This window comes from Dendronephthya gigantea, unplaced genomic scaffold, assembly GCF_004324835.1.
Source record: "Dendronephthya gigantea isolate DGI-Jeju-01 unplaced genomic scaffold, DenGig_1.0 000059F, whole genome shotgun sequence".
Lineage (NCBI taxonomy): Eukaryota > Metazoa > Cnidaria > Anthozoa > Malacalcyonacea > Nephtheidae > Dendronephthya > Dendronephthya gigantea.
The window spans coordinates 59673-77276 of NW_021163069.1; the positions used below are offsets into that span (position 1 = coordinate 59673).

The 17604-nt window shown below is 37.0% G+C and overlaps 1 protein-coding gene across 1 annotated transcript; it reads right to left on the minus strand.

The window, feature by feature from the left end:
• Positions 1 to 241: 241 nt before the first annotated feature.
• LOC114530064 lies at positions 242 to 8787 on the minus strand. Its single transcript, XM_028551649.1, has 2 exons — positions 8469 to 8787; positions 242 to 3031 (listed from the first exon to the last, which is right to left on the minus strand). The coding sequence occupies exon 2, from the start codon at positions 3018 to 3020 to the stop codon at positions 1236 to 1238; it is 1785 nt and encodes a 594-aa protein (XP_028407450.1). The 5' UTR covers positions 3021 to 3031; positions 8469 to 8787; the 3' UTR covers positions 242 to 1235.
• Between the last annotated feature and the right edge of the window lie 8817 nt (positions 8788 to 17604).

Here is a 17604-nt window from a genome sequence, read left to right on the forward strand (position 1 = left end):
TGGACGCCTTGGAACGACAATATTTGTATGATAATAAAATTATACGAAGTTGTGGTATCATGATACAGAAATAGTAATATATGTAGCAATATGATGTACGTTGTAACGTTGGGTTTGTTGTTTAAGGGGAACACAAGTGAGAAACAGCGTCATTTCCTCTGTAAAAGTATAGGAAATACTACACGAAGCTTTGTACTTAAGAGTTAAGAGCTACTTTAACAAAATAGGAATGGATGGATGACAATCTTCTGTTCCGCATAGCCTTGAGCAGGATATTAGAGGAAGGAAAACCAATAGCATAAGTTTAGGATTAAAAAGAATCTATTTAAGATACAGATCAGGGACCAGATGATAAAAGACTAGTTAACTTTTAACGGCATAACTAGTTAACTTTTAATTGTGTCGAGGAACGCGTTAAAACAGAACTGTTTATCACACACTGAATGCAAATGATTTTGTAATGTAATCATGGGGCCGATTGTACTATAGATAGCGCTATCCACTGGATAGTGAATTTTTGAGCCGTTGTGAGACAGGATCCTCAATATAGGAAGACTATATTCTAGATTCTATATACTAGATTTATTCAAAGTTATACCAAACAACGGGCAATTTTAAATTTAATAATTAAGCGATTGAAAAAATCAGTATCCGGTGGATAGCGCTATATCTGGCTTTCATACAACCAACGGGCCAAAAAACTCTGAATGAAATGCTGATCAAAGTAAGCAGGCATTACGAAAAACATCCAGTCACCTTGATAAAAAAACGGAAGAATGTTTAGTGATGCGACGGTGGCTCTTTCCCACTGGGTGGAATTTCGCGTGTGGAGTAATTTTTTTTGTTTTCCGAGGTACGAGATGGTGAAAACTTAAGGGAGAACTATATTCGTGGAATCCAGACGTGGTAAGACACAATCCCAAATATTAAATGCTGACGACATCATACAGCTATTTTAAGGGTTTCCTAAAATGTTTTGGCATGCGCAGTGGCGAGTGATGCAAAATAAGATTGTTAATTAGTTTGCGACATGATTTAAACAGCAAGTATTAAAATTTATTATTCAAAAATAAAGGAAAACGCACTTATTTGGTGACAACTGTAGTGCTAATTCTGAATGAATGAAAGATGAATGAAAATTGCTTAAAAGTTCTAACATGTTCTCTTGATTAGAACGACACGAGTGAATATCTGGTATTAATATAAGTTCACAAAATGTTTATATATTTTCTTCTTCACAAATCACAACGCTTTCCTTTTCCTGTCTCATGCTCACATCCATCAGACTTCTTATTCCCATACTTGTCAGTGATCACCACTCTCAAGACATCTGTACCTGGATAACTCCACCTACCAAATGCATATATCTGTCTCTTCGACCCAGACAGCACAGTCGTCACATCTTGAGAAATTTCCTGACCATTTCTCCATTTAACAGAGTATTTTCCCAACAACTCGAAGATTGCTTTCCACTTGTACTCCAAGTCCTGGACAGTTCTCAGAAGGTTGATGGTGATTTCAGTGTTTTTCGGCACTTCAATGGAAACATCCGTCTTATCCGTTGTCGTGTACGTATTCGTCTTGCTGGATTCGACATTGAAAGAGGATGTGGCCGTGACTTCAGTTGTGAAGGTGGTTTTTGCTCCTGTGCCAAAAAGTTCTGCACTGATTTGCACAGATGCCCCAACTTTTACCGCCAAAGAGAATCCTGAACCGATCTTGAAGGTGGATGAAGTTGATACCGATGTTGTGAGCCACTTCGTGCACTTGTATGGATTGGAATGAGCGGAGCATATGACAGGACGAAAACCTTTGACTGGTTCAGGTTTGGCGACGTTCAGTGGCGACTTATCTTCGATGTTGAATTTCAAAGCATTGAGCGCCAAAATGTTGGAGCGATCGGAAATACTTTTGCACTTGTATGTGTTGCTACCAGCAGATCTATCCATCGCATTCATTGAACACTGTTTAAGCTGTCCAGATTTATCTTTGACTTTGATCACTAAATCTGGTTTATTTACCCATGAATTTCCATTGTAAGATCCCATCTTGCAGCATTTAAACTCTTCCAAGCAGTATAATTTGTTACACGAGTTTCTGTATAACCCCGCCATGTAGTATCCTCGTTTACAGTTGTTCCATCCTTTGCGATCGAATGATTTCCAGACGTTTTTTTTGTAACAATGTCCCCATCGTCTCACCTGGGACTTCGGCCGGCAGCATTTGGCTTCTTCGATGTGGCTTAATTTATTTCCCGAATTTCTCCAGAGTCCGGTCATGTAGTAACCGTATTTGCAGGTAGACCAACCTTTGCGATCGAAACTTTTCCACCAGTTGTGGTTGTAACAATACCGATCCCCCGGTGATGAATACAGGTAGCCAGGCGCATCGACACACTTCGCCGCTTCAAGAAGGAAAATTGGGTCTCTTCGTCTTCTTCTCTTGTTCCTGTACAATCCTGCCATGTACCTGCCATGCCCGCATTGCGACCAACCTTTATGGTCAAACGATTTCCACCAGTTGTCCTTGTTGCTTCTAGTGCGTGGTCTTCTAACCTGTGCGATCATGTACTTCCTGTACCCGCTGTTTGTTTGCCATGCGTGACTTAGTTTACGAAGAACTTGTTTCGCGACATCAATGTTGCCAACGACGCTCACGGTATAAGCACTGGGTCCACCGCAGCAGCTTTGAGGTCCATGACAGGGCGACCACGATCGACATCTGCTGGTGCATCGATTGTCGGCCAATTTTTTTCCTTTGGGGTACATGTTCCCACACTGACATTGATCGCCTTTCGTCGCCGCCAAAATGTAACCCTTATCTCTGCATATCTCTTGACACTTTACGTTGGAGTTATGGCCACGCATCCGTCTTCTCAAACCTGCGCTTGGAAATGAGGAGTAGCAACCTTCAACGGTGTAGTAATTTACCGATCGTTTCTTCTGAGTTTCAACATCTTCTGTGGAGAATACAACCGGTAATAGAACGGTGATCAAAACCAAAATTTCTTGGAGAAACATTTTGAATCTCTCTAGATAAATAATAAGAACGAACTTGGTACCGAAAAGAATACAGTCGGGAGAAGTGGTACACACCATCGAAAACTACACTGTTAATTCAAAAGAGTCATTTTGACTCCTTCAAAGGAGTCGTTTTCTTGACCCCAGGACGACTCCTTGAAGAGAGTCATTTTGACCCATTTTGGGTTGACACCTGTAAAGAGTCATTTTAACCCTTTAACTAGAGTCATTTTGACTACCCATGGAGTCGTTTCAAAATGACTCTTGCAAGAGTTAAAATGCAAATTAACTCCTCAAAAGTGTCGTTTTAAAGAGTCATTTTGATTTTTGACTCTCCTTTGGCATCAATTTTACTCTTATTTGGAGTCATTTCGACTCCTTTTTGTCATCGATTTTACTCTTATTTGGGTTCATTACGACTATTCTGTGGCATCAATTTTACTCTTTTTTGGAGTCATTCGACTCTTCTTTAGCATCGATTTTACTCTTATTTGGAGTCATTACGACTATTCTGTGGCATCAATATTACTCTTATTTGGAGTCATTCGACTCTTCTTTAGCATCGATTTTACTCTTATTTGGAGTTCATTACGACTATTCTGTGGCATCAATATTACTCTTATTTGGAGTCATTCGACTCTTCTTTAGCATCGATTTTACTCTTATTTGGAGTCATTACGACTATTCTGTGGCATCAATATTACTCTTTTTTGGAGTCATTCGACTCTTCTTTAGCATCGATTTTACTCTTATTTGGAGTCTTTTGACTTTTCTTTAACATCGATTTTACTCTCATTTGGAGTCATTTTGACTCCTTTTTGACATCGATTTTTCTCTTATTTGGAGTCATTTCAACTCTTCTTGGCATCAATGTACTCTTATTTGGGGTCATTACGACTATTCTGTGGCATCAATTTTACTATAGTACTGAACACCAATATTAGTTTCATGAAGCTTGCATATAATACAAAAGCAGAGTTTTAGTAAACGATGTTTAATAATGTATATGCAGTGAGTATTACAGCATACCATACATGCATCCCGCAAATATGTTTCTTTGAAGAGAAATTATATATAATAAATATCTATATATATAAGCATGCAGGCTTTAAAATATCGGCCAACAGGCCATCTGTCAAATGTCCGGTGTCTTTAAAAAATGGGTTGGATATACAATTAATTAAGTAATGGTTTAAAATCGAAGTCTCAAACGATTAAAACAGTACAAAACTTCAGAGACAAAGAAAAAGCCTAAAATGTTATTTTATGCTTTAATGCAGTCGAAGGCTAAACGCTTTATACTTCATAGTGTGTATTTTTTATATCAAAATTCAAATTACACTTTCAAAAACACTTTTTGAAGTTAAAGCAAAGGTGTAATAGCCCTTCACAGGTTTATCCGTTTGCATAAAAAGCTGAAAATTAAACAAATAAACGGCATACAAAGCTGAAAATTATACAAATACAGTTCATCCTTACTGCGAAGCAATATAGGAAAGAAACAAAGTAAACACACACCCTTTGAAAACACTTATAAGCTTGCAGATTTCTCTTACACGGCTTTCGGTCTTGATTGTATCCCTGTTCATCTTTGCTATCTGTTGTGCTTCACATATCTTGTTTGTTCCCGTCTTACTTTGCACAAAGTTTATGAAACGCTTTTACAAAAAGGTTTACGAAATGACAGTTAAATTGCTGACGTTCTCATTGAAATTCAAACTTTCTGTCTTAGCCAATCAGAACGTTAGTTGATTATTTGTCATTTTTGATATCAGCATATACTTATCAGCATGAGTCAGAACTATTAAGATGGATTTATGTATAATATATTTTTATGTGTGCATATCCTGTTCCAGCTGACATTTTCAAGAAATGTAAAACCTATATACATGCAGCGTAATATATTTTTTTATATTTATTTTATTTTATAAATTTGCTATGTTAAAAAGTTGGAATGAACTACACATAAACTACAAATGAACTACACACATGCAATGGCTGGAATGACCACACAGAGATATGTCTCCAATAACGGGGTTCCACAACTAATTTACAAATAGACAGACACAAACATACACATATAAGCAACTTAACAAATTTATAAGACTTTCTCAATACATGAAGAAACGATAACAACTAATATCAAGTGTATTTGTGTCATAATAATTGAGTATTTTTTTAATGTGTTGACTGGTTATTTGCTTCAAATATACAAAGGATTTGTGATACATGTAACATGCCTAATGACCTCAATTTAATATTTTAAACAAATTATTTGTTTTGTATATTAGTGGCTGTTATAAAAGCCAGAATGACTCTAAGAAAGAGTTCCACCACTCCAACAAAGAGTCATATGGCTCCAAGAACGAGTCACATGACTCTATGTGAACTCTACTTAAGAGTCTATTGACTCTTGCGAGAGTCTTGTGACCCTTCAAAAGAACTAAACGAGTCCTCCGAATTGTCATTTTAACCCAATGTCGGAGTTAAAACGACTATTAGAGTCGTAACGACACATTAGAGGAGTAAAAATGACATTTTGAATAAAGGTGTTGAAATGACTCGCCCTGGTCAAAACGACTCTTTTGAATTTACAGTGTACCCACCATTATGGTCACGCATTTCTTTACCTACCCAAGTATCAGATAAGTTAATTTTTAAGCCCCGTTTACACTACACTGAGTTTATTGGCACGGTTTGGCTAAAATAGGCACCCGTACCCAATTTTATTAGTGTTCAGGCTACCAAAACAAAGGCCGAGTACAGATGAAATGGCTACAGGTGCCCATTTTAGCCGTGCCGTGCCAATAAATTGAGCCGTAGTGTAAACGGGGCTTTAATCTACGCAACCCTCCAATTACGCAATGAACAAACCCAAACACGCGGGAATGTTGCGAGAATTAGGACTGCTTTCCACTGTCGCATTTTTTGCACGTACGTATATGCATGTAAAAGTCTAAAATCTTTTAAGTTTTTGTATAATTAATTTTACGCCAGAAAAAGCACACCAAATTACAAACAGCATGCAACCCTTTATGCATCTACCCAATCGCTGATTTCATAAGTATCATTTGAATAACTTTTTCGTGGGAATACGTACGCACAAAAAAAACGTGACAGTGGAACACAGCCGAACTGAAGGAACATTCCCAAGTGTTTGGATCAAGCGATCCAAATACTGTAAACCATTATTTTATGAAATATCAAAAACAAGGTAGTATTACAAGTTTGATCTCCGTGTTTGGATGGCCTGATCCAAACACAGGCCTCGACCAATGAAAACACACGTTAAATACATGTTATTTTATAATTATGTTCCATGCATGTATACATATGAATTATTGATACATGTACGCTGCTGTTAGTCACGGTATATAAACAATACAGAATTATGCATTTATTTCATTGTAGAATACATATTTTATAACTCGAGAAGGGACTTTTCATCATATTTAAAACGCGAGTTCAAGTGTTTAAATTACTTCAAATACACCGCATTGTTGTCAACAAATCAATTTGCTCCATGTACGCAATGCAAATTAGGATGAAACATTATATAAAGAATGCTAATGAGCGTGACAAATTACATAATGTGCCATCCTGATTAGCATTCATGGTATTAATTTTACTACCTATAAGCCACCCCATGTGACTTCTAACGGTTCATTTCATAGGTTAAAGAATTATTCAAGAGAATTATTAATGAGCTGTTAAATTGGTTTTAATTATTTGGTTATCTTTGTGAGAATCAGCGTTTCGACAACTTATCTGCACAGGAAGATGGTAATGACAACATTTCCGAAGCCTTGCTATATGTGAACACACAATAAAGACTATCTTATCTAGTCATTCAAATGCCCTTCGTCAAGCCGGAATGTGAAAGAAAAAATTGGACGGCACATGTTTTTTATGACCCATGAGCGCAAAGTACGTGATAAAAAAACAACCAATGGAAAAAAATCAGAAGAAATTAGAATACCACCCCGTGCAAAAATCTATCCACAACTTTGAGATTCATTTAGAATCCGATACAAATTAAACTGTAGTCGGAACAATTAAAATACTTTGTTACTCAGTTTGCATTTTTTCACAAAGTTCTTTGTCTCTTACTTACGTCATTGCTATCCCCAATTCGAGGATAATCATACAGTATGCAAATAACCTGTGAAAAACCTGCACGTGCATGGCTATACTAGGTATTGCAATGATCTTGTCATCATGTGAATGCGGCTCGTTTGGAAGGTCGTACAAAATGAGCGGAACAGGGTCGAAACTAGAAAGATAACTGGGGGGTTCATTCATATATTCAGTTCTGCCCGATGGATTTCTTTTGTAAGTTCAATAGCTTACAAAAGGAATCCGTCGGGCAGAATTGAACATATGAAGTGACAGCCCCCTCTCCCAATTATCGTTCTAGTTTCGGTCCTGGTGCGAAGAAAGGATTCACTTATAATTATGATCAAGAGAATACAGTTATTATGAAATCTTGCACGAGGCCTTACAAATACAACATTATGTTATGTATGCCATATATCAACCCATGCTGTCGCAGTCGTTCATTTTGAGACACAACAACAGGTTCAGAATAAAGGAACTGTTAAGAATGTGTTCATCGAACAAGCAAGACACGGGACAAGACTGTAAATTTTGGACTTTTATCAAATTCATATTCAGACATTGTTTAATACAATTTTCGTGAGAATTTCGTGAAACATTATATCAGGTCTTGCGTGTGTTTACGACCGTTCACAACAGAGGCAATATTTTCAATGATCAAATGGAATCGAACCCAAAAATTTTCCCGGTTCGCGTGAATCAAAGTAACGCCTCGTGAGTCTGGACTCGACCTTCTTGAAAACAATTCTACGTATCTGAAATTTTATATCTAAATTGTAACTACCAGACTGTGGTGTTTAACTGAAAGCTATGCTTCCACTGGTTCATTAACCCATGCAAATGAAGTCGCTAAAATGGGGAACTTGCAGCCCAAAATTTGGTCTCTAACGGACTCTCTTTTTGCACTCTCGGGCCCTCTAAGGTTATATAACTTGAAAATATACGCCTTTTTCTAATCGCTACAATCGCATTCCGGTCCCGGAACTTACAAAATTTTTGGACGAGCGTAGAGTAAGGCGTCTACAGTGCTCAGATTTGCGTCCCATATATTTATTCATTTTCTAAGCGATTATTTCCTCTGAATTGTGTCCTTGTGAAAAACCCTTTTTTAATGCCTGAACTAGGTTTATAAGGAACAGGTCATTTATACCTCGTAAAACTTAAAATATATCATGACAAGCACCTGGGTACAGGACAGTGCAGTGCTGTGCAAATATGGGTGAATGCATCTGAACGTGTGAGTTAACAGGTAACGATTTTAGTTTGACCGGTCAGGTAATAGAAATTCGAATTGAAAGAATTTTCTCTGTTGGCGTGCAATTTAGTTCTTACCTGAGTTAGCTTTGACGCTCGTCTTCACTGCAGATGTTGTTATTTTATTTTTCTCTCTTCTTACTTTACAAGTTGTTCGTTTTGCACTGATCTTCTCTGCACGAGGCTAAATGTGAGACTGCGTGCAGTGCAAGTGATATCCAACTTTATACGCGAGGGGAAGCAATGAAATCACAAACAAACACAGGAAGTTCAAACGGAGAATTACAGGCCATTAATGTAGTCATCAACACCAATAATAGTGATAACAATATTAACAAGTAATAACCTTATTATACAGGGTGGATTATCAAATAAATGCAACACTTATATCTTAATATAATATATGTTCGCTTCTATTCAATACAGCAAAAATTCGTACGCCTCTGGGAATTATAAAGGTTGCAGTTGTTTTGATACAACCTATATAAGCAAGGCTCTTTCTTGACACAAACACCAGGGTTGCCAGATTACTGAAAAAAGAAGTTCTTAGTCGGGCCTTTAATTTCTTTGTTTGAAACAAAGAAAACAACGAATATGGTCATAATATTTGACTAATTGTTGAGTAATTTTGCAACCCAGATAAGCACTACGTATAAACAGGGGATCTTAATATTGGATTAGTTCATGATATGTCAATAATTACCACGCTAATTACACATGCACGTTGAGACGTTGATATTTTGAAATCTTATTTTTTTCTGGTATTTGAGAAAATCAAAACACTACGAGGACTCGAAGTGCAAGCTAATATTGGCAGCGCTCTTATGAAATGTAAACTAATATACAAGACTTTAAAAGCATTTGAAGTTTAGTTATTAATATAAATCGCTGCATGCTAGCAACTCAGGAAGTTGCCGTTGAGTGCTTAGATTATAAAGATCGCTTTTAGTAGCACCAACAAGACTGCCATCCATGCCGCATGTTTTAGGCAAAGAAGATCTTAAGCCCGCCGTCTACGGGAGCTATCGGTTGAGCTAAAGACCTCGCGAGGCTGTTAGCTCAGCAAACGGATAGTTTTCGTGAGAAATTCAACTCGAGAGGCAAGTGTCTGTCGTGTGCGGATGATTTTCGGGCTGAGCTAATCTTAGCTCAGCTGATAGTTCTCGTGTACATGTGCGGGTTTTACTCGTACAAAACTTTTTATGCATACCTTAAGCATGTTTCATTTTGTCGTAATTGTTGTGAACTTCATTGTAATTGTGAAATAACCGTATTAACTCAGATTTCCTTTGTTCTCTGTGTATAGACTTGCAATCGTTAACGACATGCATCAACATAAAAATATTCTAATACACGAATGAGAACCAGCTCTAAACAAACCCCACGACCGGTATTCTCATTTATGTCGGAAGAAATCGCCGATAAAAATTGACCATTTCATAAGTACAAAGAACTGTAGTGCTTTCCAGTAAGGCGCTAACAAGTAAGGTTATCCCGCAAATGCACGCAATGCATTTGTACGGCTGGATAGCATGCACTGTCAACGCCGGATAGTGAATTTTTCATCCCCTAGATCTGTAAGCATACCTTAGCAATAAAATTATAGATTTGGTGCTAACAGTTATGGAAGAGGATCATCAATTTAGGAATACTATGGTTTAATCAAAGACAAAGCTATACCGAACAACGGGAAATTACAGAGCGATTGAAAAAACTGAAGATGTTTCTCTTTGATTTCGTCCGCCAACCCACACACCACGCCCAATGCAATGTTTATTCCGTTTTGCCTTTTCGAGTGCAACGTTTTTGTATACAATCGATATCGTAACCTAAGATAACAAATGACTTGGCAGCTTTAACTTTTCTCCCTTTGAAACAATCTGTTTGCCTTTCCCTATTCCCGCTTGAAGCAAATTTACCCGCTTTTCAAAACAGTTCATCATGACAATTAAAACAGCGTTAACAAGACGTGGTTAGTCATAAAGGAATTATGCCTGGGTGTATTTAAGAAACTCTGCCGAAGAAATCATGTTCCTTAAAAAAATAGTCGAACGCTTTTCTTGGTGATTTTTCTCAATATTTTTTGAGATACACTTAGGAGTATGGTAAGTATATATAAACGGTTATAAACCCCGGAAACGAGTTTGAGGGTTATTTTATGTGTTCTATAAGCCGTAAAATCATTAAAGAAGTGTTTATCTCTGAAACTAACACGCAAAGTTAACATGCAGATCAAGCAGATATACGATTAGGTCATTGAACTAAACTCAACTTGTGCTAATGCGTATAAGAGTCCAGTCATTTGACCCATTGGAACGACAGTAGTTGCATGATAAGAATTATACGAGGTTAATTGATGATTCAGAAATAACTCTCGTGTTGCGTGAAAACCTGCGTCATTTCCCCCGTAGAAGAAAAGGTGATTGTGTCTGGCAAACACAATAGCGATAAATCGAAACAAAAGATCCTATAATATTAATTTACAAAGAAGATTTGTGCGGTCTAACACATACATGTAAGACTGATTACTGAAATAGGAAGTTTTTCACCTTAAAAAAGTTTTGTATTTAAGAGTTAAGAGCTGCTTTGTCAAAACCGGCTTGGGTCATGGTAAAACATCTTTATTGTAAACAACATCGGTAATGTAAACAACCGCTTTGTTTACAAATCGTATTGCCATATCTACCTAAAATATCCTGTCCTATCGGAATTATTGCCATTTCCATTCAATATATTTTTCTAAATGAATAAAAGATAGAGTGTATGTTCAAAGAAATCCAAAAGATGCAAATTTTGGGCAAATTCTTAATCATGGAGTCCCCCCAATTTAATGAGCAGAACCGATGAATTCACGTTGAATCATTGCTATATTCAAGAGATAAAAAACACCAGATTTGAGAACTCGGTGTAAAACATATATCGCAGTATATTACATGGACATGATAGCAAATTTAACTGGCGTAAACCGGGGAATATGCTTAGACAAGGACTTTAGAAAAGAGATTTGTGAATAAATAATACCATAATATGGCAGGAATCGAACCAACGTTCGGTGCGGTTGTGCGATGTCGTTTCACTCCTATGACCTCTGAGCTCATGAGTGAGCTGTTTGCGTGGCGAACATTGCACGTGGCCTCGGACTCGGTGATTACAGCCCAAAATATACGAGGGGTACAAGCATAGGTTTATCAGTCTCAAAAAAGTTGCGAGTGAAACTTTCTTTGGTTACCATCCCTTAGACGTATATTTATAAATGTCATATTTTTATCAGATACAATTTCATGAACTGTCTGGCGTCTGCAGCGGAGTGATTGGGGTGATTGGACGGAAGCGGCAACGAGACGCCAATTTTGAGTTTTCAGAAGCATATATATTAAATTCTTGAAGCAAAATTTTGAATCTATGGACGCCAGAGCAGTCAAAGTGTATTATTGTTGTGTAATATATACAAGAATATTATGATAGGCTAAAATTTATTTTATTTTGAAAAAAAACTAAAATATTGAAAATTCGCGTCCTCTCTGTGTGGGCCTGAGGCGATTTCCATTAAGTTCCCTTCGCCCGCGCGAGCGAAGACACCTGCTCATGCGACCGTGACGGAACTAAAAAACAACGCGGCCGAAATGGAAAATCGTCTTTAAGGCTGTTTTCCGCTTTAACCGTATCATAGGGACACGCAGCGTATATCATTTTCCTGGGCACTTGGATAGAAGGATTAATGACTTCGAAACAAAGGAATACGCTACAGTTTCCTTACAATACGTTCGAAGTGGAAATCAGGCCTTAGCATCACATGTTTATTTTTGCACTCGGGTTCTGAGTCAAAACAGATCCGGCCTAAATAACGCTGGAGAAGTATTAGACAATTAGCCCAGTTTCCAGTTGCAAGCATTATGAGAAATATAAACTTTGGGTGATACCACAAAACAAGACCACTTATCCACTGCTGCAAGCTATATATTTAACATATTTTTTCGAATTATATAGGCAAGTTTAATAAAAAAAACCTGCCTGAAAAACACATTGTCAAAATTTAGTATTACTGTAATCTAAACTGTATGATTTGAAGATTAGCTTGCTGTTCTTCTACATGGTATGTACATTGAAAATATTTGAACTCTCCAGGCCTTTTTTGTTCTATTGTTTCTGTCTTCCTGACCTTTGAAACTTTACGTTTAGGTCAAGTTGTGTATTTTTTTTACAAATGCTTGTCCTTTAGCATTTTTATACATATCTAATTATATTTAGTGAGTAATAACATATTTTAATATGCAACCTTTTGGGTAGCCTGAGAGATTTAGAAATATTTTATACGTAAGCACAAAAGTAAACATAAATTTAAAACCGTTCCTCCTATGACGGTTGCGAACGCGAGCGGCGTCACCACATCCATATGACCGAAGGCGAAGGCTTCATGTAACGGGTACGGGGCAACAGCAATCAGGGTTAGCATGGTAATATTTACTGCAACAATTAAAGAGTATGTCCATGCATAGTATCTATTTAGCCTCTTTTCATCATCTCTGAAAAGCTCGAAAAATGTCTTGGACGGATGGAGGATAAACGGGAAAAAAAGATACGCGAGGATGAGGAATACACAAGAAATTAATGGAAATTTGAAAATAATATCACATAAAACGTTCATACCGAAGCTGCAACTCTCCATGAAAAGTAGGCCAATCAAAAGGACTGTGATATGAATTAGAAAAGCAAGGAATATAACCCACCTAAACCTGTATGCAAAGAGAACAATTACCGTGAGTCGAGCAATAAAACCAAACAGTTCGTGAAAGAAGATTGCCACTCGAAAGAGTTTGCCCCTTTCTTCTTCCTCTTCATCCGATCGTATTTCAAAAGCAGTAGTTGTCCATGTTAGACTAAGAATGGAAACCACGATGGATGTTATGGTGTACCATGGAAATTCCCATTGATCTAACATTATGTAAAACTGAAGGCACCACTGTGGAGCGGATTCGTACATTGCCTCAATATACCGCGCTAAAATGATTGATCCTTTTAAATCATCGGATCGACATAGCAGCCGAAAAAAGATCACGACCAAGCCAATTGCGAAAGGGGCGACAATGAAAATTACTGATAAAAAAAACCACCCCATGTCACCATTCTGGAAATGCTTTACGGCCACGAAGGTATCTGTGCCGAGATCAAATAGAAACAAGACCACGCTTACGATAGTCATTATGTTTTTTTTCCACATTTTCGTGCAACATGAGCTGTAAAAAAATGTTTACCAGATATCAGTTACGGTGGCTTCCTACAGTTCATTGATATTGTAAATTGAACAGGGATATTAAAGCATCCAAATTGTTGGATAAAAGACGAAATTTAATAGATCTTCTAGCCAAGATATGTGAAGCCAAAATCAATTTCGAACTTTCGAACTTTTGCTATATAGGAAAAGAGACGTTTCAAAATGGCGGTCAAGTTTATATTGGAAACGAGTTCGATGACCCACAATTTTTTTGTATCAAAATTTTACACCACGGATGCTTTTTTTGTATTTTTTGTACTTGCGAAAAATGTTATTTTAGCTCTTTAAAAATCGCACTGCACAGATTTCTTTTAAAAACTTTTTTATCAATAAAGGATCCGTAGTGTGAAATTTTGATTAAAAAGAAATTGGGGCTCCCCGAACTCGTTTCTAATATAATCTTGCAATTGAACTAACTACACTTAGCGGCCAATTTGTTAGGCCGTTTGTTAACACCTTAAATTAGTGCTTCTCGTGCTGAAAAAATACACTGTTTTGAGTAATCATACATATATCGATCAGAATAGAATTTGGATAAGGATACGAATTTGGGAGGACGCAATTTACATAACTTTGATTTGGATTCGTCCGTGTTCTCTCAAAGTAACCAGCTGCAATCACTCTCCCAGCGAAATCAGTAGTCTCGCACGACGATCCACGCCGGCTTGGGGATTATTTATTAATCACTTCGTTCATCACGTGATTTATAGACACGTCATCGCATATATCGTCATTCTTAATAACTAGACGCATGCCGGCATGCGTAATATGATGCGGCAGGAAAATACTGAGAAGTTTTAGCAATGCATGAATACAAGCACGACTACGAATACCAGATTCGTCAGTCTCGCACTTGTTTGCCTACGCCATAGTTTGCTTACGCCATAGTTTGCTTACGCCATAGTTTGTTTACGCCAACTCGTAGTCGCTGCGCTTTTTAGTATTGATTATTTCCGCATTCAAAAGCCCAACGACCACGAGTCTCGTCAGATGTCGTACGAAGGCAAACAGTTCCTTATTATTCGAAAGAGTTTAAATTAGGGGACATACGATCGAAAAAACTGATCAAACGCGAGTATATCCACCCTTCAGGTATTACGACATAATAGGGAGTTTCAGCAGCGACTACGAGTACGAGATTCGTCATTCTCGTGCGTTGTTTGCTTACGCCATTAGCCAAAACTCGTAGTCCCCGCGCTTTAATTTGAGTATATATACGAGTTTGTTGGTTAATTTTGTACTCGAAAGAAAAACCTTTTTTAGCCAAATTACGTTGTTTTGGTATGTTTTAAAGCAATCTATACTACAGTGAAAATATGACTGGAATGTACTATATGTACTTTGAAAATTTTTGATTTAGAATTTATTCTACATGAAATTAAGAAGAAGCATTCCTGGCATGCGTCTACAATAAACAATAGTGCCTATGCATTCTCGTGCAACAATGCGGAGGTGGCGTTATTTCGACTGACTCTTTCACAGACAGCAGTTCTTTGTTTAACGAAATCTTTTGTAGTTCCGGTCAGTATGGTCTTATAATGCAAATAACTTAAAAGGGATTAGCATAGAAAATGTAATAATCACATTACCTGCACCTTAGCGACTGCATCATCGACATAACATTCCAAGCACAAGTCAAGTGTGGTATTAACTGGCACTGATACAGCAAGGAAATTTCAGATTTTGCAAGAACGAAATAGCTTGTCGTATGTTATGTATACTCTACAGCTGGACAAACGCATATCAATCATGTGATATAAGGAATTTAGATGCAATTTGATCGCGAGATATGTGTCGAAGGATATTGAGCAATCAGGATGTCCTATGGCTTTTCAAAAAATTTGCCTAGCATTGTTGATAATAACTTACATGTGATGTACCCAAATGCATGCATGTAAATGGTTTCTTAGCCTTTTTAAACCGACTGGTGTTGAAAATATCAGGTTCGCGGTCAATGTTTTCGAATCATTCGTATACTTACTACTATAGAAGTAACTAAAAGTAGTAAGTTCCGGGGATACGTTTCGGGAACGTATATTTTAAAAACGGGTGGGACTAGGGCTTTTGTCTCAATTGAACTATCTGCGAAATAAAAACGAAATTGATTATTGAAAAAATATGTTTTCATTTAGTCGTAATTGTCGTGAAAAGTCAGGGTGGCTGATGTGATAGAATATTTTTATGTCTGTGCAGTCAACAATAGGGACCTTTAGCAGTGACTACGAGTACGACTACGAGTACGAGATTCGTCATTCTCGCGCGTTGTTTGCTTACGCCATCAGCCAAAACTCGTAGTCGTTGGGCTTTCGAGTACGAAATTTGCCAACAAACTCATACTCAAAAGCTCGGCGACTACGAGTCAGAATTTTTCGTTTGATCAAAAGTTTTTGCTTGCATGATTTCCTTTTCAATTGTGACCGGTCAAAGGAATCCACCGCGGACAACAAGAGTTTGAGAGTATCGTTCCGTGTGCCATGCAAGTCCTCGACTGGAAAGAGCCTGGAGGAAAGCTCTTGTGGCATCGCTGCATTGTCCTTTTTCGTGCATTGCCTTAATTTTTTGAATTTATCGTTTAACTGTTTCAATGGACCACTTTCATAACAGACCAACTTTTGATTTAGGCAACAAAAGAGGAATTTCCGAAAAGTTGCGAAATATTGTAAAATACCGAAGATAGTTCTTGAACTACATCAAGGCGTTTTGGTAAATTTTGCATAACTTTGTATACTATGGCCGGAAGAGTATAATTAATACATTTTCCCCTGTAATACAAAAGTATACAAAAATTGCCTACTTTGTATAATTATATGGCTATATTTTCCGTACTACCTGACATTTTACAGCTAAATTTAGCAACTATACTTACTTTAGTATATACTCTTTTTAGCACTGGTGATTTATTTTCTTATTATTACCTAGATCACACGTTTGTCTATTATGCAAGTAGGTCATTACATGTGTAGGTTTCTTTCAAAAATAGCATTCAACAATCTTTATCTGGATCAGGTTAATTCAAAAAGCGTGTTCACGAAGATTTCAATTAACTCCCCGCATTGATCCCTGCAGTCCCAAGAAAAACACTTTGTTAAAAAATGAAAAATAATAGTCATGCCAAAGCATGCATATACAGCTCAAGTTACTTTAATTTTGCTTTTATAAATTGTACACTTTTCTGTTCGTGAAATTATAAAAAGCAATCACTATAAAATTAGCTAATGTCCACAATTGTTGCATGCTATACATTTGTGATGTTCGTGAATATAATACTACATTACAAATCTAGCTGTATGATTATATCTGTATCACAATAATTCTTACTTAAAAGCCGTATTTTTTTACTATAACTGGTTATCAACTTTCTTTTAACTGATGTACCCCAGAGGCCAGTTGTTCAAAGCTAGCTTAGCATATAGCCCTGGGTAAAAATTTTAATCCAGTGTCTTATTTAGCAGTTTATGCGCTTCTGAGCCATGCATGGTTCGTTTCAAAACTTTAAAAAATAGACTTCTATCAGTCCAGAAAATATTTATGATACTTTGTAAACAGTCGATCAAAAAAATTAATGTAAATATTTGCTTTAACCCAGGGTTAAGCTAACCGGCTTTTGACAACCAATCCCAGGAGTGGTTTTACATCCTAAATTTACTTTTTGATTTACGCGACGATTATTCAAGTTTCTCTTGCTTTACCTGGTGCATGTATATACTGATATATAGCTACATATATCTCTCTACATAATATATCATAAATAAACTGGCTTTACGACGTACACAACTATTTATATGATGTTAGTTGTATGCCGCCATGTTTGCAGAGATGTTTAAAAATCGTTAATTCCATGCATGCAGATAAATGGCTTGCATGCGATAGTTTGAATTTATCCATGCATGCACCGACATGCATATGGCGGCAAAAACATTCGCATTTTTCAGAATCTTCATA